Raw genomic sequence first — 22,385 nt, 5'->3', positions numbered from 1 at the left:
CGCAGGCCCAGCTTTTATTGTCAGTTGTGGAAATTCCAGGGGTGGGTATGTGTCCTTTTACCTTGAGTGGTTAACTCTATCTTGAACATTCTAATTCCACAATTGGTTAGGCTCTGGGGACCATCCTGGGGGTGTCTCTTATTCATTCTAGCTACTTTTACTTCAGGCCAGATGACAAGATGTCCTTGGATTGGCTGCCTCAATCTGGCTCCTGGACCTGGGTTCTCATTTCTGGGAAACAGAAACTTAGACCTAGTCTCCCGAACTGTCAGTTTGCAGTCTGTCATGGAGTCCACCTGGCTCTAAGTTTAGTCCTCTCACTGTAGCTAAGTTTCAGGAGATCCAATGTCCTCCTCTGGCCTCCATGGGCATTACACACAAACATGGTTCAAATACATGCACACAAAATGCCCATACACATAGCATATGACAAATAAAATATTTTTAAGTAAATTAGTCTATAATGTGCATTCGTTATTAGCATCCATGGCTTAAAGATGGGTGTAACACTCTAAGTCAGAGTGGTGAGAACCAGGCCACATTATCACTTGGACAAAATGATGGATTTTGTCTAATGATATAGCAGGTTTCTTTACATCATAGGAAATCACCTGTGGCATTCCGTAAGATGTATATGTGAGATAGATGATAGATAGATAGATAGATAGATAGATAGATAGATAGATAGATAGATAGATAGATAGATAGACAGACAGATAATTACTGACTAAAACACCTCTACAGAGACTCTGACTTTGTGACATTCAAGTAGAACTCAGAGACCCCCCAAAGGAAGGATTCTTGGGCCTGGTTTTTTAAACACCATCATGATTGTTCTATAGCCTGTGATCATGTCAAGGTTAGCTAGGATTTTTGTATCTAAACACACACAGGCAGAGATGGGAAAAACAGATACACATCAAACAAAATGGTAAATGAAGAAAAATGTGCAGCAGGACCTCTCTGGAAATATTACCGGTGCCACTCGTTCTTGCTCAATCTTCCACTTGGAAGTACACGGTGCCAGTCTCCAAATGAAAGGGGATGGGGAGCTGATGTCTTGACACAGGGCTAGATACCAAGGGCAAGGAAGTCCGTAAGGGCAAGTGGAAGCCACTGCCTTGTTGTAAATGTAGAACTAGCCTGTGACTCTGGATTTCAGCTTTGCTTTTGGTCAAAGAGATGTTGCAGCCATAACCATAGCTGTTTCTAATGATTGTTTTAGAATGACTGTGTGGGCTGCAGCAAAAAAATAAGAAGTAATTTTCTATGCAAAGCGTTTGAAAGCGAAGTGCCATCGCTGTGAAGGAGAAACGTGATGTGTCTGTAAAATGCACCGACGTCTACAGAATCAGAGAAATTGCAAATTGAGAAGGGGGTCTCAAGAGCCATCCAGCCAATCCTCAATTTTCACCAGCCCACCATCTAACATGAAACCTTGCCAGTAACTGCAGGAGAAATACAATGAAAACAGAATCCTTCAAAATCACTGCTATTACATCTCACCACACTCTCCTTACACAAACCCAGGAGAGCAAGTCGTTATTGGCAATTGAAATGAATGTGGATGACAGACTGGATCAAACTTGCGGGAAGAATTGATTATTTTTTTTAAGACCAATATTGGCGGAGTACTTTTTTATGCTAAGTGTTGAATAGGAATTATTGTATTTGCTGCTTGCAAAATCTATGTCATTTAGGTAGATAGAGAAAGTTAGAATTACTAAGCTACTCATTTGAGATGCCACGGATAATGAATTAGACAACAGAATTCAAAGCCAGACCTGTCAGAATCTAGGACAAGAACAAAAGCACCATTGAACTTTCAGAGTAATGGACCAGATGTGTTAGAGAAAGCAGTAGGCATTGATCAGACAATGCAATCATTTGCTGAGTGGACTTCTAGAGCCAGACAAATTCTGTCTGAATTTTTCTCTCTATCACAGGTGGGTCCTAACTAAAATAGCAGATTTCTTCCTGTCTCTCTGATCTACGAAGTGAGAATAGTAAAAATTCTATCAATTGCTTAGTATGATGATATGTAAGGTGCCTAATAGCAACGCATCTGAGAAACATTGGCAATGGGAGAGAGACAAAGGTGAAAGGGAGGGAAGGGGAGAGAGAGAGGAGGAGGGGGAGGAGCAGGAGGAAGAGGGGGAGGGGGAGGGGGAGGAGAAGGAGGAGGGGGAGGAGGAAGAGGAACCTCATTGCTTTTAGCCAACAAATTTAATGAGTAGCAAATCATGAGGTCACTGAAATGTATGGTCTATTGCAAACAATATGACTTCCAGGTCATATTGAGGCTTAAGAGTGTTTGTTAAATGAATTACCTGAACTTAGGAGAATTGGGTTAGCGAATTATTATAGTATGAGATCTTATTCCACCTAAACGGAAAATTTAGAAACCAACTCCAAATGGGGCCGTTGTAATGCATGTAAGAATACATATCATAATGGTTGAAATCAGTGCCCGTGTGAAGACAAGTTCAGGGACTCCTCCATCTGTGCATCTGTGTCCCACTAACACACTTCAGATCAGTTCCACGGCAGAAGCAGCTCACCCAACCCAGTGCCCTGAGTGCTCCAAAGCTGTGTCAGATCCTAATAAGTAAAAATATTTAACCGCAATCATTAGTCAATATTTTTAAAAATGAGAAAATATTTAAACTACTTTGAAAATTCTACCATAAAGATAGCATCCAAAGAGGGTACTGCTTAGAGGAGGGTTAGGAGGCCATAAGCAGGAAGATGTAGGTTCCTTCCTTAATGGCAGCAGATTTGAAGTGATCATAAAAACAAGTTACTTGCTTCCCTCCTGTAAGTCCACACTCCCATAACTCTTTCTGTAAGACCCACCCTATTTAAATCACATCTCCCATCTCCTTTCCCTTCCGAGATCTTTCTCACAACATTGTCATTCTCTGACACAAGGCGTAATCTGTGATTTTTGCATTTACTCACCGGCCCTTCACAGTAACATAAAGAAAAGGTGGATTTCTGTCGGTTGTTCACTGAGGACCTCTCACAACCTGGAACCACTTCCAGGTCATATCATTGCTGAAGAGTGTTTGTTAAATGAATTACTGAATGGGTAATCTTCAGATTTAGGAGAATTGGGTTAGTGAATTATTATAGCATGAGATCTTATTCCACCTAAAAGGAAAATTTAGAAAACAAATCTAAATAGGACTATTGGGGCATATCCACCGGAGAAGACTATTCAGACATGGGCTGAAGCCAAGAGACAGTCTTTATGTGTCAGCCAGCATCTATACTGGGTGTTCAGGAACATAGTGTAACACTGGAACCTTTCTCAGAATGAGCCTTTAAGCACAAAAACTATGTTCTGGGCTGACATACTCCAGCTAACAAGAGCAGTTAGTCAGAAGCAGAACCACAGAAGCTAAAAAGTTGTAGTCTTTCCCTCTGGATTTGATGGGTTAAGTCTTTGCTTTAGTTCAGGTAGGTGGTGCTGTCTATGTGCTGAGTGTCACAGCCTGAATGGCACTTTCATCATGGAGCCGGCTGTACTAAAGTCTCAGGGCAAACATACTACTAAGATCTGGGGCCCTGGTACAGGGACTACAGATGCAGATGTGTGGTATCATGGTTGCCTAACATTTCAGAGCCCTGGGTTCAATCCCTCTTGCCACCAAAATTAAAACAATAAAGGGGGAAAAAAGAATGAAAACAAAATAGAAATCAAATACGGGGATCCTTAAGCATGTTAACTGAATAAAAATAGTATCCTTATACAAATGTACACAAAAGCAGACTAGAAAAAAACTGGAGTAGAAAAAATAAAACATGTTCCAGCGGAATAAGAATAGGTAGTGGGGGACATTTTCCATTTTAAAGCACCTTTCCAGGGCTGTAAAAAATGACTCAGTTATTAAGAGTGCTTACTGCTCTTACAGAAGACCAAAGTTTGGCTCCCAGCATCCACATGACGTATGACAACCCTCTGTCCTTCAAGTTTCAGGAAATCCGATACCCTCTTTGGCCTTCAAAAGGCACCAGGGACATACATGATGCACACATATTCAGCCAAGCAAAACACTCATGCACATAAATGAAAAACAAACCAAAATCTCAAAACACATTTCGTTCCATGTGAAAATGGCCATAAGATAGGAAACAAGGAGACGATAAGGGAGGAGAAATGCCCACTCCCCTGGGAGTCCAGACAGCCTGGCTCAGCTCTTGGCCTTTCGGCTCCTTGTCTGAATGCTTGGCATTTTTTGTTAAGATGAAGAAAGACTTTTTAGCCAAGGGACCTATTAAAAGCTCAGTTTTCTTTGTCTGCACTTTGCAAATCTGACTAGGATTGGCAAGTCACTGCTGAATGTTAGCTAATGTTAGTCACTGTTGAATGTTCAACCTACTCTTTCAGACCTCCTTAAATCCCTTTCTTCTCTGTGTTCACCTGTCTTACTGGGGGTCCTCTTTGAGAGGAGAAAAGAACATTGTTTTTCTTCTTAAAATATATTTTTCTTACATGTACCCAATTCATTTTTATCATATTTCCTCCCTACTTATCTCCCTAACCCCTCCCTGATCCGCCTCTGCCACGTTCTCCCCATTTTGTTCCCTTTTTGATCTATTTTGTCATGACCCACCAAGTCCAACCTTTGCTGCCCATATACTCATGAGTGTGAGGCCACCCACTGGGGTTCAGAGGACCTACCAGGGGCCACACCCTTAAAAAACCAACTTTTCTTCCCCCAGAAATCATTAACTGTCAACTCCTCAGTCAGATGTGTGTGCTCATGCAGCTCCATGCTGGAATGTTGACTGGCTTCCTCTTGTGCAGGTCTTGTTCAGCCAACCATGGCTGCTGGAATGCGTTCATGAGTGTGGAGACCATGCCATGCCCAGATGACCCTATGTCAGCCTCCCTTGGCCTCTAGGTCTTAGAGTCTTCCTGCCTCTCCTCTGTGGGCTCTGAGCTTGAATGGAGAGGGTATGTCTGAGCACAAAACACCCTCTGCGGGTTCACTGCCTGTGAGCTTCTTTGTTAATGATGTCCAAAAGATTCCAAAGGTCCACAAAGAGCCTCCTCTGGTGAGGTCTGAGGGTTGACATTTTTATTTATTTGTGTACTTAAAAAAATGGTAAAGAGAACTTGAGAATTGGCCCAGTAGATAGGTGCATTTGCCGTACAACCTGTGCCTCAGAGCCTACATTGGAAGGAAGGAAGGAAGGAAGGAAGGAAGGAAGGAAGGAAGGAAGGAAGGAAGGAGGGAAGGAGGGAAGGAAGAAGGGAAGGAGGGAGGGAGGGAGGAAGGAAGGGAGGGAAGGAGGGAGGGAGGAAGGAAGGAAGGGAGGGAGGGAGGGAGGGAGGGAGGGAGGGAGGAAGGAAGGATAGATGTTAGAAATGCTAAATGCAGCACTATCCATTTGTATCTGTAACCCCAGCATGCCTAATGCAAGATGGGATACAGAAACAGGTGAGTCAGCCAAAAGCCCAAAGATCAGTTAGTCTGAAGTATGCCAGGAAATAAGAGAGACCCTGCCTCAAAAAGGAGAAGGAAAGAACCAACTCCCCCAAATTATCCTCTAACCTCCACAGGTGTCCTATAGCAAGCCTGCTTGTCTGTGCACACACAGAGGTACACACATGTGCGTGTGCACACACACATACAAGCAGTAAGTGATCTTTTTCTTAAACAACCAAAATGTGCATGTATATGAAATGCTTTATGTATATGTTGTATCATTTCAAATCTGAGTCTATATCTGTTGCCTCACATTTTGCTTGCTTTTTGTGATATTAAAAATCCTTTTTCTACCCTTTTGAAATCACACTACATATAGTTATAAATGGTCACTATTATATAATGACATGTAAAAAGTTTTCACTTATGACTAACTACAGTTTAGAACCCTCTGATCTCCCTTCTCTCTCCTCTCCTCCCAGCCTGTTCTCTTGGCCTCTATGAGATCTGCGTTGTTTTTAAAGCCTCCATTGGCTGTGATCACCCTGCTAGCCTCCCACTCCTACCTTGTCCCAGCCTAACTTGCTTGGTACTAGGGGCAGTTCATTTGTGGGCACTTCCCTGAACAAATAAAGCTATGGGGCTGTGAGAAATCAGGGCCAGAGAAATCCAGAATAGATAAGGTCCTCTAACCCACCTATCTTATACAGCTGAAGTCCCCCACCTCAGACCTCTTAACGGGGTCCTTGTCTGAAAAGTCTCATTTAAAGCAAGGTTATCAAGGATCCAGACAAGGAGCAGAAAGACCACAGCAGCCCTCGTCAAAGAGCCTGAACTCCTGGGGTGGAGGTTCTTTTCCACCTAGCTCCCTGACTTTTCTTATTCCCCTGTCTGCAGTGGACTTTACCACCTTCCCATCTAACTGGACAGAAGCCATGACCTCATTTTCCTTCCTGCAGCATCTATGAATCTCATCTGTTTTGTCCTCAGTTACAAAGACAACCTCACCGGCCATGATTCCTGATAGGTCAATAAATGTTTTCTGCCTCAATTTTTTTCCACTAGTGCAAAAAGATACAATCTACTTGTCATCCTAATACACAGCTGCTTAATTCTCAAAATCCTGTCATTTTAGAATTAAAGGGGGATGGTCTTAGAATCTAGTTTGAGACAGTAAAATCTCTATTACAAACCCATGGTTATTACAGTAAGCTACATGGTAGGTAGGTGTTTGGAAAATATTTTATGTCTGTAAGAATTATGAAACCAAGGCTTAGTGGGAGGATACAGTCAGTAGAACTGTATAGGGACTTAGCTTCCTGTCTTCAGTACCCATATAAAACTCTAGGCCTGGGGACACACACTTGTAATCCTAACACTGTAGACAGTGCCAAGCAGGCAGAAACCAGAGGGCCACTGAAACTCACTGCCATGCTAGGATTGCCTAATCAGTGAGTCCCAGGCTCAAAAGAAAAGGCAGAGAGTGACCACACTCTAATCCATCTCTGGCCTCCGTATACACGTACACACATGGACATACGCACACAACACACATAATTCACTAGCTTCATTTTCAACATATCCTATGTGATCTTCTATTAACATCCTGTGAAACCCAGAGTAATGGGAAAGAATGGGTTTGAGAGAGAGCTGCAACAACAGCTCAGGCTGGGCCAACAATGGTGGGATAGTAAAGGAGCAGAAGAAACAGCAGTTCAGTGACTAAAGCAATGTGAGAAAAAAAGAGGCTGAAATCAAATGATCACATCCTTGGGGACTGAGGACCATGGGCGAGGTGACAAGTTACACTTGCTCCTTGTTGAGAGCCGCATTCTGCTCTGACTCAATGATGACTGTGTCGCGTTTCCTGACGATGGAGGGAAACAGAATAACTGAGTTGAATGGTTCCTCCTTGAGGAGTCTGCAGGGAGTTCCGAGACACTGGAGGATGTCTGAGGATTATAGAGAACTCTTATCTACTTTGAAGTGGCCAATATGGTCACCTTCACGCCCGCCTGTGATTATGAGAACATTTTGCCAGCACAACCGACTTTTAATGACAACGTTTATAACTGTCTTTTCTGTTCATTTCAGGCTTGTAAATTCTACAGTTCCCAGTGGTATGTGGTAAACTACAAATATGAACAATATTCTGGAGACATTCGACAGTTACCCAGGTAAGAATACACACACACACACACACACACACACACACACACACACACACACACACACACACCATCTGTTTATTATAAAGACTGCATATGCTTTTACATGCATATGTAAAAATCACCTCTTTGTGATGTGCTCTAACATGGTTTAGGAACGAGTGTGTTTATTTTGTGTCAAGCTCCACTTTGCAAATTCTGTAAGTCAAGATGGAGAACACTGCAATCAGCATCATAGACTTATGTATTTATAGTCTGAGTTCGCAATGAGACCTGCTCTTCTCTATTTTGATTTGTCGCTGCAGAGTAAGCATTTGTCCATTGTTGCATCATCCTTTAATGAGCTGTCCTTTCGATGGTGGCACTGGGAAAGACCAACATGGTTCATAGAATTTCTGACCAAGTCCCATACAGTATTTATATCTGCTTTAGATTGCTCTATGTACTTACACTGTGGGATGTCAAAGGCATGCACAGAAATTTCACACAAGGGCATATATCTAAAAAGAACAAGACAGAAACCCAATGCCTAACTTCCCACATGACTCTTGGGACCATAAAGCCTCTAGGAAGGTCACTTTGTTCTGCTTCTCCTCAAGAGTCACTCCACACAGAGCCACAGGATGACCTGAACTACAGTAAGTATCTACTAGCTGGTTCCCCTACTAAAATAAAAGCCATCAAAGGGTGGGAAATTTCCCTGCTGAATCCTGAATTCCTGGCACATAATACTATGGAGTTATTTATTTTAATGCACAACATTCCCAAATGGTGATGAGTTGCTTAAAATTTAGCAATAGCAGCAACACACAAACACACACACACACACACACACACACACACACACACACACACACACTAGTTAATTTTGATATGCTTTGTCTAGCTCCACGGTTGGGCACTTCTAATCCTTCCCGCAGCTAGCAAACACTCCCCTCTGGCATTCCACAGTTAACATATTTAAAATCTATCTCATCTCTGCTACCCCAGACCTAATCGGAGAAGAGGCCACTAAGGCCACTGCAGACACTTGTGTAAGCAGTTTTCCAGGATCAAAATTAACATTATAATACAAACAACATTAGGCCAAACCCACTTCACCTCCCATCCTGTTGGTTCATTAAACAAACTTGATACAAATACTTCAGAAAAACAAAACAATAACCAGAAGTTCAATGTCTACTTACACTCTCCTCAAGTGATGCACACTGGGTCAAGTTTGTTTGTTTGTTTGTTTGTTTGTTTGTTTGTTTGTAGTCCATGGTACAAAATTTAGCTCTACTTTGCAATATTTTCTGTCCCCAGAAAAATCTTTCCAAGCTAGGATACTTGTCAGTGCTATCTCCCTTCCTGAAGGCACACTCTGAAAAGGGGAATTTTTGAATGGCTCTCAGAAGGTGACATTTGAACCATATCTCAAGGGACAGTAGCTACCAGTACTGGAATCTCAGGAAAAAGGCTTCCCACAGGTCCTGAGGCAGAAGTTGGTATGATCACTTGAGCAGGCTGAGAGGCTGGGAGGCTGAGGGGTGAGGCCTGGAGGGGAGGAGAGCAAGATCGAAGGACCTTATGAACCCTGGAGGAGAGCTTAGATTTTATTCTCACTGTGATAGACGTCTTTAGCAATGTCCCCCAGGGTATAACATCTTAAAAATCACTTTAAAAAGAAAAAAAAATCTTTCATTTGGGGAAGTGACATGGAAGTGAAAGGAGAAGAAGCAATACTTCAGAAGTTGTCTCACTGTGAAGAACAAGCCAAAACAGGAAGTCCTTTTTTTTTTTTCAAAGAAATCTCTGTGCCTTAACTCCCACAGATTTCTAAACATTTTGTAAAACTCACTACTCTTTAATGATCGTCATTTGTAACTTCTGTGGGGAAAGTCCTGTCACAGCCTGGGACCTCTTAGCTAATGGTTACATTCAAGATGGCTGAGTGGTGCTCACACACTTGTCTGGGTAAGATTGAAAATCAAATCGCTCCCTAACAGCTGCACTCCCTCTCTTTCTGAGAATCAGTCCTAACTTGGACGTTGTATCCATGCTTGAAAGACCATGAATTCGATGATTGGACCTAGGCAGCTACATTCAACTCCTGTTATTTTTGCATGTGTCTGTGCAGTGCTCATGAATGTTTATGTGTGTTTAAGTGTACACAGGGACCTAAAATTTATGTTGGGAGTCATCCTTGTCTATTTTCTGCTATACTCATAGCAGTAAGGTCTCTGTGTTGATCTAGAGCTTGCCAGTGTGGCTATTCTTGCTGCCCATCTTGCTCTAAGAATCTACCCACTGTCCGTGTCTATAACTCTGACTGCAGGGCAGGGGGGTACCATGTCTGTCAACATTTACAAGGGGCCTGGGGATTGAAACCTCAATCCTTGTGCTTCTGTAGCAGCAAATGTTTTGCCTAATGAAATATCTTGCCTGGCCCCCGCTTTTGAGTAAAATTCTTTCCTCTCTCTTACATACATGGTGCACTTTCACTACCAAATACTAACTTATTATAGTCACGATGCCATGAAAGAAGAAAACACAATATTCCATGATCACAGAGTTTTCCCTCCATTCAAAAGATGCAGAAAGCATGTCCACTAAGGAGAGATTCTGGGCATGATTGCCAAGTTAACTTTTCCATATCATGAGTGGACGTATCTCCCACATGGTAATAGAGAGTGACTGAAATATCGTTGAGAATTTCATTGATATTATCTAAAGGAAATGAAAGTGAACAGTAAAAAGGGGAAAGTTCACCACAAAGGCAGAAGTTTCATCTTATTTTTTCTTATATCACATAAAACACATTCTATCACTTAAAGAGTAGAATTCCCTAGTATATGCCCCAGAATAATGAACACTTCAACATTGCATAGTAGAATTATTTTTTAATGATTTTATACAAAGCCAAGACCTGCCCCCTAAAGATTATCCATATTTAGGTCAGTAGTGGAACCAGATTAATTTATTTAGACCTTATGAGGCTGTTAAAAGTAAATCACATTCAATGCCTCCTGGATTAGAAGAACTCTCCTATGTCTGCGACCAATTTAAACTGATCACTTCTTTTTCCAAGTTGCTAAGATACAAAAATAAAATTTTAAGAGATGAAATTATGGAAAAGCAAAAAATGGTGAAACATACTATTTGAATTTACAAGCACGTGTAGCTAATTTTAACCCTTAAGAACCCTGCATCTTTTCAAGTATGCATTCAAAAATGGAGCAGACTAGGAAATGAATCACTTCACGTCGTCATTTTTGTGGTGATAGCTCTTAAGATCACTCCCTCTACAGTTTACAAAAATACATGTGTGGTGACTTGACATGGAAATTTCCTCCACTCTCTCTTTACTGCCATACCTAATCAATTAAAAAAATCCCATAATGCACATGTTTCAGATAAAGCATTCTAAGCAATTGCTCAGCAACTTGCCATTTAAACTTGTCCCTAAAACCCAGATGACATGTCCTCTCTCATCGAAGGGAGAGAGAAAAGTAGTATATTCAAAGACCTTATCTTGTCAATCAAATAAAACTGTGAAAGGACCGATTCCTTTTTTCAAGGGGTATAATATGCTAATACAGAAAAATGGAGTGTGGTAGGAAGTACTTCCCAGTGGTCTGAAGGTAATGCTGGTGAAGACTGCTTACTATGACTTCCCAGGAAGGTGACCGTGACCAAAAGGGTTAGAGCAAGTTAACGTCATTGTGACAATTTGCACAGATGAGTTGGAATGTATCTGAAGCTCTATAAAGAAGAAAGAGAAAGATTCTATACTCTTAGTGTTTTCAGTGGTGGTTTGAAGTCATCTTTCCTGATAAAGTCATTTCAGAGACATCCTCCAGTCCTATCTCTTTGGTATGCTTATATAAGTAGCCCTTGGGCTCTTCATTTTTCTCTGTGAAATATCAAAATTAGACTAGACTGAAGCCCCACACATCTGTTGTTAGGCAAAGAGCAATAATCTATGAGACTTTAAGTTTAAATACTAAACTTCTGTCTATATTTTTAAGTATCTTCCAATTGTCAATCAATAAACTGTGGGTAAAGAATGGCCTATTATATGTTATTGGGGTTTTATATGAATTAATTTGGGTTTTTAAATAAATGTTATATGTATTAACAGATGTGTTTTAAATACCAGACTTCAAAAGGAGGTAATCTCCATGGGGAAGGGCAGCAGGGGCATTCTTTTCTAAGCAATGGAGTCTCCACAGTGTCAACATCAGGTGTATTATTCTGCCATTTCAGCCCTATTTTCTGAGACAGGCTTGATCATTGAACCTGGGGCTCACATTTTATCTATAGTCACCGGCAGTAGCACCTAAGAACTTCCTATCTCTCACCCACCTCTACCGGTACTGAGGTAACAGTCATACACAAGCACAGCTGACTTTTACATGGGTGCAGGGGTTTGGAATTCAGATCCTCACACTTGCACAACAAGCACTTTATCCCCTTGGGCCAGGATATGGTCCAGTGGGGAATCTCCTAATAATGCTTACTACATACAGCTCTTCTTCCCCGCTTCTACTGCTGAGAAAGACTCTCACCGTATCCAAGTACTGAGCAGCAGGTCTTGAGATTTTATGAAGACCACAGACAAAGCAGTAGAGAAGGAAATCAGTACACTTCATCTGTAGCCCTCAGCCTCATGTCCTGTGTTTACCACAGCAACTTTCAGGACCGGGTAATGGAAATGGTGGGGGTGTGGGTAATAGTGATGGACGTAAATGTCTTCTAAGTTTTGAGAATCTATTAAGACATGGTCAGTGCTTAACAATGAATGGGATTGTCTTCTGTGCTACAACTTCCGGTAGTGCACTGGGAAGAAGGCCCTGTGTTGTCTTCAGAGGGAGAATAAAAGAGCACTTTACATCCATTAGGTAATGTCCTGTGGATGCACAGGAGGAACTTAAGTGTGGGAGCCTTTAGCCCTCTCCCTTTATTTTCAGAACATTGTTAACTCAGGAAGGGATCTGTGATGGGATTAACATATTCACCTCTGGTTTTTTTTCATAGTATGATTCAAATTCTACATGATATGTCATCTGAAAATATAAAATGGGATCTCTGCATGTGAGATTTTTATGCCTTAAAAGGTGGCAAAGGGCTGGCAATCAAAAACTTAAAACTTTGAGTGGAGAGTCTGGGTTCTTCCAGCCATTCATTATGAGACAGACTTGAGCCAAGGAAAACTTACTTCAGACTTACTTTATTCTGCACATACAAATCCATGTGTGCCTGCCTGCTCCTCTGGAATGTCCGATCATGCCACAGCCGAATCTAAAATGTCCATGATGCCAAAGGGTGCACACAGCATGTGCAGCCGCCATTACTCCGTTCAAATGGGCTTCTGAGTGGCTACTGCATGACATGACCTGAAAGCCAAAACATAGGTTGCCTCTGGGCAATCAAGTCCTTTCATGTCTGAGGCTGCTTGTTCAACCATAAGGTGACAGTGGCTGTATTACATACAGGTGACCCAGAAAGGCTCATAAAAGTGACATCGCTTACTATCCTGCTTCAGAACGGAGACGAGGGGACAAAACACTTAAGATTTACATCCACCCTCTTTGATCTCATTCAATACAAAAAGATATGTGCAAATCTTCATCAGTTTTTAACTCCTGGATTTGAAATATGCACTTAGTAGAGATAAGATACAGTGTCTTAAAGGGAATGTTAACACTTCCCAGAGAAAAAGAACCCCCAGATTTTAAGGTTGCAAAGCCTACAAAAACCGAAACAATGTTAATAGAGTCATTGTGATCTCAGGAACAGCAGAAAACAAAAGCAAGATGTCAAATGACAAACCAGACTTTTTTAACCCCTCTCTCTCTTCTTTTTCAAATATCAGAGCAGAACACAAGCCAGAGAAACTTCCTTCACATTCCTTTGAGGTTGACCATGAAGACGCTGATAAGGATGAAGTAAGTGATTGTCGCAAGGAACAGGTTTTAAACATGAGGGCAATTAGTTCCTGTCAGCACTGGCTTCTTTGCAGTCTTTTTCTGGTGAGCTGCAGGAGCCGGTTGTGTTGGGGCTTTTAGGCAAAATGAATCATGTTTGTTTTGACACAGAACATGATTATTATGGATGAGTCAAAGAGGAAGAGAAGTCTCGTTTTTTTTCTTAAGTGCAGTGTCTAAGATCCGGGCTCCACAAGGCTTGGCTGCCATGCTAATGACGGCTTTTGTTTCAGGACACCACATCCCACTCATCATCCAAGGGCGGAGGGGGCGCTGGAGGAACTGGTGTGTTCAAGTCTGGCTGGCTCTACAAGGGGAATTTTAACAGCACTGTGAACAATACCGTCACTGTCCGGGTAAGGACACCTCAAAACTAATCCCGGATCTGTCACCTTTCTGCACACTCCTTCTCAAGGCACAGCCTGGAGAGGAGCCATTACGTGACGTTTATGTTTTCCATAACATTTTATTTATGCAGAAGTCAGAGCGCCTCTGCTCTAAGTGCAATGCCCTGCTGATGAAATTAATTTGAAGCCTTGTCATTTCCTTGAGTAGCAGTGAAATGGAATTCAAACTCGCTCCTTCTGTCTTCTCTTTAGTCATTCAAAAAGCGCTACTTCCAGCTGACCCAGTTGCCTGACAACTCCTACATCATGAACTTTTACAAAGACGAGAAGATATCCAAAGAGCCCAAGGGCTGCATCTTTTTGGATTCCTGCACAGGCGTGGTGCAGGTGAGTGAAAATCACCCCCCCCCCGGCGGTTTTATTTTTGTTATCATATAGCGAACACTTAGAATATGTCCGTATAAGTCAAGAGCTATTCTAGACTCTGGGACTTGCTCAAAAGTCACACAGTCTAGATCCATACTTCCTCTAAACTTACTTTTCATAGAGAAAAAATAAAGAAATAAGCAAAGAAACAAAGGAACAGTGGAATCGATTGGGTTTTAGTGTTGTTGATAATGATGACGCTAATGTTACTATTATTGGTATTTTTCCCTGAAAAACAACAAAAAGAGGTAAGTAGAAGGACAGACAAAATGTATATTATGATACTGAAAAGGAATATTGATATTTGAAAAGAGGCATTCTTTGAAGGGATACGAAAATAATTAAAACAAAAAGAGACTATGTAATAAAGGATGTGTGGGGTGGTAAGCATTGAATCCTGAGGTAAAAGCAAGACCAGGCTATCTCTTCAAACACGAGAATAAAATGACCCTTAGTCAGTCTTCAGCCTAGAAAGCCACTGAGCTAATAAAATCCATGAGGAAGCCATGTCATTCACATAGCTTGACATATATGTTTTATAAACCATCTCCCCTTATTACCAGGTAATAAATTCCCCGTGCACACGCATCATCTGTCTTTGAAGTAGAGATTTTCTTCAAGGTCACAGATTTGGTTGACAAGAGTTTACAGATGAGACATGTTCTGGAAGCTCTCGATCTTCAAATTATTGTCCTTAGTATTGCATGTGGCAAGTAGAGGAGAGTAATTCTGTAGTTGTCTCCCAGTGTATGGACATTGGATGCCCTTTCTTTTTTTTAAAAGAACTCATAAAAATCTGAGGTTTTTTTCTAACTTAAAAGTTGAAGCAATTAAGTATTGTAGCAATCAGTCCTCAAATTTTACAAGTAAGACTCTGGACCATCGAGATATTTTTGTATTAAGCGCACTCCAGACGCTCACACAGCCTATATTGTCATAGCTGAGTTTCCATCCTGAACTACAGAAGGTACTAAGATCCGTAGCTACACAATAGTGTTGTCTGCAGCCTCTCAGGCTGACACTATTTCGGGACGCTTCATCAGTTAAAGTCTGGAACTCCTCCAGGAAGTAATAAGGCTGAACTTTAAGAATTAATTAGGTGTTGCTCAGAGCCCTGCTAGAAGGGAAAGCTCACTGCATTTTAGACAGAAGCCAACTTTCCACATCGAAAGGGCTATGAGGATCCTAATGGGGAGAGGCTATGGCTGTCTATTGTTGGCCGCTCAAAGGAGGCTCTTTGGCCTTGAAATCTGTAGCTAATCTTTTAACAATACTTCAGAGATCGTTGATTACATTTTATAATTGTGCTGAGCTGAATTGTAATGTTTTCCCTTTGTTTTCTCTGTAAGTGCATCATTATTTCTAAAAAGTTCTGTCGTAGTCTTTCTTTATATATTAAGCTCGCAGGGGGGCAGTTTATATTGAATGCCATTTCCACACTCCGCTACTGTATGTTCTGATCTGTCTGTCCTAAGTGCCTGGTTTTTAGCACCTCGAACTTAGGTTTGGTTTCATCCCCTTTTAAAGCATTGTCTTAGGAAGAGCCTGAAAGAGCAAGCGGAAGCTTAGGGTCCGTTCTGGTCAGCCGTCCGATCCTACTTTGCTGAGGACATCCTGAGCCCTGAGATGCTCACTCGGCCTCTAAGCTCGGGATTCCCATACATTAAACTGAAGTAAATGTGTGAAGACTTCAGAAAGATCTACATGACTGTGTGTCCTCACCCCACTTCACTGATTGCCCCGCTTACAGTTCACACCTTTAGAAGAAAGGCACCTTACTGTAGAAAAGTCTCCTAGTAAAACGTGACTTGCATTCCTCAAACTGATCCCTAATTATGTAAATTAATCCATATCTTTAGTCCCTAATTCATTCATTTTTTTTTCAGTACTTTAGTGACTGTATTATGCTTAGGACAGTGTTGAAGCATGGGAAACATTTCCCTGCTGAAGGTCAAAGTCAGAGACAGAGCTAAGAGTAACAGGATTGCTTCCGTCAGCGCGATGTGGCTGCTGTCATTCAGCATCCCTAGAGGACCAATGGCGATATGAATGACAGCTTCTGGCAGGTTCTAGACATGCAGAAGAATGATAACTCTTACATAGAACTTCTCAAAGCTAATCTTCACACACGTCACCTTTCTGAGATCTTCTTCTGGAGTCACAGCATAGAAGAATCTACAAAGTACCCAGGTCTTTAGGATTCTGCAAGATGGATTTTACACGGGTGTCCTTTAAAGAGTCCATCAATAGGTCCCTGAACTGAAAAATCAAGACTTTTCACACTATCATTTCCCTTTACGAAAGGATGGGTCTCCAGTTCTTTGAGGTCAATCTCTTTGAGGGGACATACAGATCAGGGACATTGTCACCTTGGGGTAGCCCCAGTTCTTATATCACAGCTCTCCCTGAGTTACACCTTTTTACACCTAGGAAGGAAATTTCAGAAGAGATCATGCAAATTTTAACCAACACTCTAGTAAGCTCTTGGGCACATTTTGTGCCTGAGGATGAATCACACGTACACAAAAGCAAATGAATAACTAGGATGAGTCAGATCTGTTTTGTCAGGGATCTTTGCCAGTTTCTCTTGAATAAAAAGAAATTTTAAAAAAATAAGACAAAGTCTTTGCCTCGGTAAGTGCTACCTGACTTCTAAGATCTTTTGGGAGTTCAAGTTTATAAACCCTTTAGTGAATATAGCATTTTAGCTCACCTCATTTGTACTCAATCTATACCATTATTTTTCCCATGAAAAATTATTGGAATTATAAAACATACATTACAAGGGTGACTCCAAGGAGAGGAAAATGTCAATTCTTCCTCAGAAATAGTAAATGATGTTTGTGATTTTCAGGTTTTTGAGTCATGCTAGCAAACAAACAAAATCCTCACCATGCTTTTTCTTTTTAGACTATCAATAAACAGTATTATGTCTTCATTATTGGCCAATCTAAAACAGATTGCTGGCTCACTTTTATCCTGGGACTAAGGAATACTTATGTTGGGATTACCCAATCTTGGTCCTTCAGTCATTCACTTACTTGCTTATCCGCATAGCCATCCATTCACCTCCACATTTCAGGTCTAGCCAACATGAAAGAAAATGGTTCAGGGATCCCATAAGTCTGAGGTTCCATCTCAACAGTGCTAGTGGCTGAAAGCCCCAGCATCGCCCCTAGAAATGCCCCCAGCATCACCACCAACTCTGCCATAAACTGATGTCCACTGTAAGCAGCTCTGTCTCCCTCAGAATCGCAAGCCCAATGCCCATTTCGTGTATCCATATCCCATTTGAGAAGCAAGAGCTTATTGTGCTTTGCTGAATTTTTTAAAGATATGTATTTTAATGATGCTTTTGAATTATTAAAACTTTGGCAACCATAGTCAATTCATCTGAAGTACAAATGCAATTTAGGAAGTCAAGTCTTACTTCTAAAACTGGATTTCAAAGCCCATGGCAGGTGGATCCACTTTTAATTCAGACCCAGAGGAAGAGCTGAGGTAGTTTCACAGGTAGCCCATGCTATTTCCAGCCTCGGGTGAGGGACAGCAGATTCCTCAGTATCGAATTTCCAAATAACGTGAGGATCTGTGTGCATTGTGCTATACTTTGATGGAGACAGGATCCAAGCAGAAGTTATGGCCCCCACTCTGGATACCCCTACTTCTTTCCTGAGTGTCCAGTTCTATTCCTCTTGACATGTGGAGCAATAGGAAACCCACTTTCAGCCCCATTGTCTTTGCCTACAGAGTCCTGTTCCATCAGTCTCAGGCAGTCCTAGAGACCGTCCCGCACCACAATTTACCAGAAGGGTGTGTCAGATTGGATGGAGAGAGTCTGCCATCCATCCCAAGTAGGGAATCTAGAGCATTGGCATTCCTAAACTCCCTGGATACTAAATTTCTATACTAAGTTTGCTGCTGCTCACTTTCTATTCTGTGCCCTTAAAGAATTTAGTATCTCTTTTTCAAAATGTTCATACAAACTTTAAGTATGTTGATCTTCCAATTTTATATGTCCAGGGCTAGCTGATTAACATTTATCTCCCCCATTCTGCAAGTGCAGAGACCAAGCGTAGCTTTGCCCGGTATAGAGCACCAACATAGCGAACCCCTCTTCTGTGGCAGTATACCGTCAATCAGCGCTCCGAATGCCAAAGGTAAAAAGTTAGTTTCTGCACTCGGGACTTGTGAACTGTTAGAGAGTCGGGCGTGTGAGTGAGTCAGTCATTTTGAAGCAAGCATAGCCCTTGACAGTGACACAGAGAAGCAATGAGCTCCTGGGAAGACACAACAAAATAGCATAGGCTCACGTTAGGAAGCAGTCTTACCTTTCATCTGTTTTATTGCCAGCTCTTCTGTCTTCACTTCTGGAGTTTACATTGTCTCAAGGCTCATGTGTTACCTCACTGTATGTTCTCTCATACATAGAAAAGCTGTGACTCTCTGTATCATGAAAACCTCTGAAGTGTGTGACAGTGACAGAGGTCACCCAGCTCAGCTGAACAGGTGACAGTAGGATCCCAGATACAGAAGTGAAACAGGACCCTTTTCTCTATGGCTTTTCACTGTCATTAGAATCCTATGCCATTACTCAGGACTGATTCCATTTTGAATTTACATTTCTCATCTGTGGTTAAAATACATAAAACTCACACCTCTTCCTGTGTGTGCTTTCTTTCTCCATGTCCTTCCTTTTATAAATCTTAACTTTATTCACAACAAAATATTCCATTTTTCCGCCATTTATTTGGCCATTCCTTCAATCACATATACCTTCACAATTTTCCCAGTAAAATCAGTTTTAAAAGTTAATTTACTTCACTTCCTTTGTAAGCTATATCTGTTTTGATCCCTGTATGAACTGTTACAAGAACCAGTATCCAGCTAAACTACGCAAACCCTCACAAAAGTATATTTTAAGGATATGTATGTTGGTCAAGGAAGATTTTTAAAAAGAATGAGGTCTGTACTTCATTTTACATACTCCAGAGATCGAAAATGGTTAATTCCATATTCTAAGAGTGGAAACTGAATAATGTTTTCAATGAAGATTCAAAAGGAGGATATTAGTCACGACAGCACATGAGGAGTAAATGCCTGCTCATTGTGTTTGGAGAATACTCTTGGGAGGGGGTTCATTTCAACCAGCGTGATATTACATGAGCAACTCAGGGAACCACAGCAAGGCCTCCTTGGTTGGTCAACAAATACAATGTAGAGATGTCCAATTAAAAAGAGTGAGCAGCTTGGCTTGGCATTGTTGTGTATGGATGATCTTCGGAGCCTTTAGACTAAATGAGAGAAAAGAATTTTAAGCAAAGCCAGTTTTATTTGGAGAAATGGCAAGAGGGACGAGCCATCGGAGTATGGAAATAGGCGGAGACTGGCAGATGGAAAGAAAGTCAGGTATAGCGAGGGTCCAGGGAATCAGGGGTATTCTACTTTAATGTATCTATTTTACTAATTTATTTTATCTATTTTAATGTAGTAATGACTGACATGCCAAGAATGCTAAAAGATAGAGTAAGGTGCAAAGTAAGAAATGTCCCTAGGGTCCCAAGACATGGTGTAGCTTGTTGTTAGCAGTGTGGCATTTGCTGTCTCCAGAGCGTAATGGGGGTCAGAAGACGTACTAGTATGAGTAGCAGAAAGAATTTAGGAGACAAAATGAAAGTGGCATCTCAAAGGAGTTATCTGAAGAAGGCTCCAGGATACTCACTCTTGGGCCTAAGAAGAAAAGGTTTGAGTCAAAATGTCATCCAATCAACAAAAACGGACATAAACTATTTTCAGTATAAAAAAGTTCTTTAAAAGTAAAATGATAATCCAAATGATTGAACTCCTCTAAAGTTCTGCTGTGTTCTGTAAGGTTTTTGTTTTCACCGCCTGCCTAGATGGAAACTCTGGAATCCCAAGACCACATTAGTGTCTCTCTGTCTCATGGCTTACTATAAAGTTCTTTCTCTTTGTGCCACAGAATAACAGGCTGAGGAAATATGCTTTTGAATTGAAAATGAACGACCTGACCTATTTCGTGCTGGCAGCTGAAACAGAGTCAGACATGGACGAGTGGATCCACACCCTTAACCGCATCCTGCAGATCAGTCCTGAGGGCCCACTCCAGGGAAGGAAGAGTGCAGAGCTTGCCGAGCTGGGGCTAGGTAGGACCTTAGGCCATCCTCTCCCTTCTTTGGCTAATGGTTATTTCACCTGGACAGTTGGTAGCTATGGGACGGGTCAAGCTGGACTCAGACATTCTTGAGCTACCTGCTCTAAGAAATTGGCCCCAGATCTTTACTTTCACTGGATCATCACAATTGCTATACAATGGTACAGTTTTGAATTGACTGGAAGGGACTAGAGGCCATCACCCAACGAAGTTGGATCTCATATTCCAATAACTCAAAAATTATACACATTTCTGATGGGAATATCTTATAGAAGGTACATTTGAATTTGGGCCTTATGTTACATTTCATAAATGAAACATATTATCTGTAAGAACAAACATGAGTCACTTCCTCTTAGCTACAAGGCATCTTTTATTCATGTAGTTTTGATAGTCTTGAGGTCAGCTGATATGTGAAAGTTCCAATATCACATGTCATAATGTTTGCATAAGAAAATAAACCTGGAAAGAACCCAGATGCCCTTCAACAGAGGAATGGATACAGAAAATGTGGTACATCTACACAATGGAATATTACTCAGCTATCAAAAACAATGACTTTATGAAATTCATAGGCAAATGGATGAAACTGGGAAATATCATCCTGAGTGAGGTAACCCAATCACAGAAAAACACACATGGTATGCACTCACTGATAAGTGGCTATTAGCCCAAATGCTTGAATTACCCTAGATGCACAAAACACATGAAACTCAAGAAGGATGACCAAAATGGGAATGCTTCACTCCTTCTTTAAAAGGGGAACAAGAATACCCTTGGCAGGGAATAGGGAGGCAAAGTTTAGAACAGAGGCAGAAGGAACACCCATTCAGAGCCTGCCCCACATGAGTCCCATACATATACAGCCATCCAATTAGACAAGATGGATGAAGCAAAGAAGTGCAGGCCGACAGGAACCGGATGTAGATCTCTCCTGAGAGACACACCCAGAATACAGCAAATACATAGGCGAATGCCAACAGCAAACCACTGAACTGAGAATGGGAACCCCATTGAAGGAATCAGAAAAAGGACTGGAAGAGCTTGAAGGGGCTCGAGACCCCATATGAACAACAATGTCAACCAATCAGAGCTTCCAGGGACTAAGCCACTACCTAAAGACTATACATGGACTGACCCTGGGCTCCAACTGCATAGGTAGCAATGAATAGCCTAGTAAGAGCACCAGTGGAAGGGGAAGCCCTGGGTTCTGCCAAGACTGAACCCCCAGTGAACGGGATTGTTGGGGGGAGGGCGTTAATGGGGGGAGGATGGGGAGGGGAAGCCCATGTAGAAGGGGAGGGGAAGGGGTTAGGGGGATGTTGGCCCAGAAACCAGGAAGGGGAATTACAATTTAAATGTAAATAAGAAATACTCAAGTTAATAAAGATTAAAAAATTAAAAAAAAAAAAAAAAAAAAGAAAATAAACCTGGGGTTGGGGATTTAGCTCAGTGGTAGAGCGCTTGCCTAGGAAGCGCAAGGCCCTGGGTTCGGTCCCCAGCTCCGAAAAAAAGAACCAAAAAAAAAAAAAAGAAAATAAACCTGGAAGATTGGTTCAGTCACTAAAGTACTTGGCATACAAGCATGAGGATCTGAGTTCAGATCTCAGTACCCATGTGAAAATAAGGGCTCAACAGTGTACACTTACAAACCCTGGTGCTAGGAGGCCAAGACAGGACCATCCCTGGGGCTTCTCTAGTCTGTCCTTCTCAGTGAGCTCAGGGTTCAGTGAGAGAACCTATCGCATGACCTAAGGTGGGAAGTCACTAACGGATACTTGAGGTTTAATGGTCATACAGATCTTTAACTGTTTAAGCTAAGTGGAGGACAAGACAAACTTCATGAATCAGAGAAAGGGACTGAG

The 22,385-nt window shown here is 41.6% G+C and overlaps 1 protein-coding gene across 18 annotated transcripts in view; it reads left to right on the top strand.

Annotated features, from left to right (window-relative positions):
* Dock10 (dedicator of cytokinesis 10) overlaps window positions 1-22,385 on the top strand; it is a 257,936-nt gene that overhangs the window by 138,452 nt on the left and 97,099 nt on the right. For all 18 annotated transcript variants that reach the window (XM_039084669.2, XM_063267006.1, XM_008767315.4 and 15 more), the window contains exons 4-8: window positions 7,533-7,615; window positions 13,464-13,536; window positions 13,809-13,931; window positions 14,175-14,309; window positions 20,329-20,512. In XM_039084669.2, the coding sequence (XP_038940597.1) occupies window positions 7,533-7,615; window positions 13,464-13,536; window positions 13,809-13,931; window positions 14,175-14,309; window positions 20,329-20,512 (598 nt within the window). The remainder of the gene's footprint in view (window positions 1-7,532; window positions 7,616-13,463; window positions 13,537-13,808; window positions 13,932-14,174; window positions 14,310-20,328; window positions 20,513-22,385) is intronic.

This window comes from Rattus norvegicus, chromosome 9, assembly GCF_036323735.1.
Source record: "Rattus norvegicus strain BN/NHsdMcwi chromosome 9, GRCr8, whole genome shotgun sequence".
Classification (NCBI taxonomy): Eukaryota; Metazoa; Chordata; class Mammalia; order Rodentia; family Muridae; genus Rattus; species Rattus norvegicus.
Note: the sequence above shows the minus strand (reverse complement) of the source record. Positions and strands in the feature narration are given on the sequence as shown.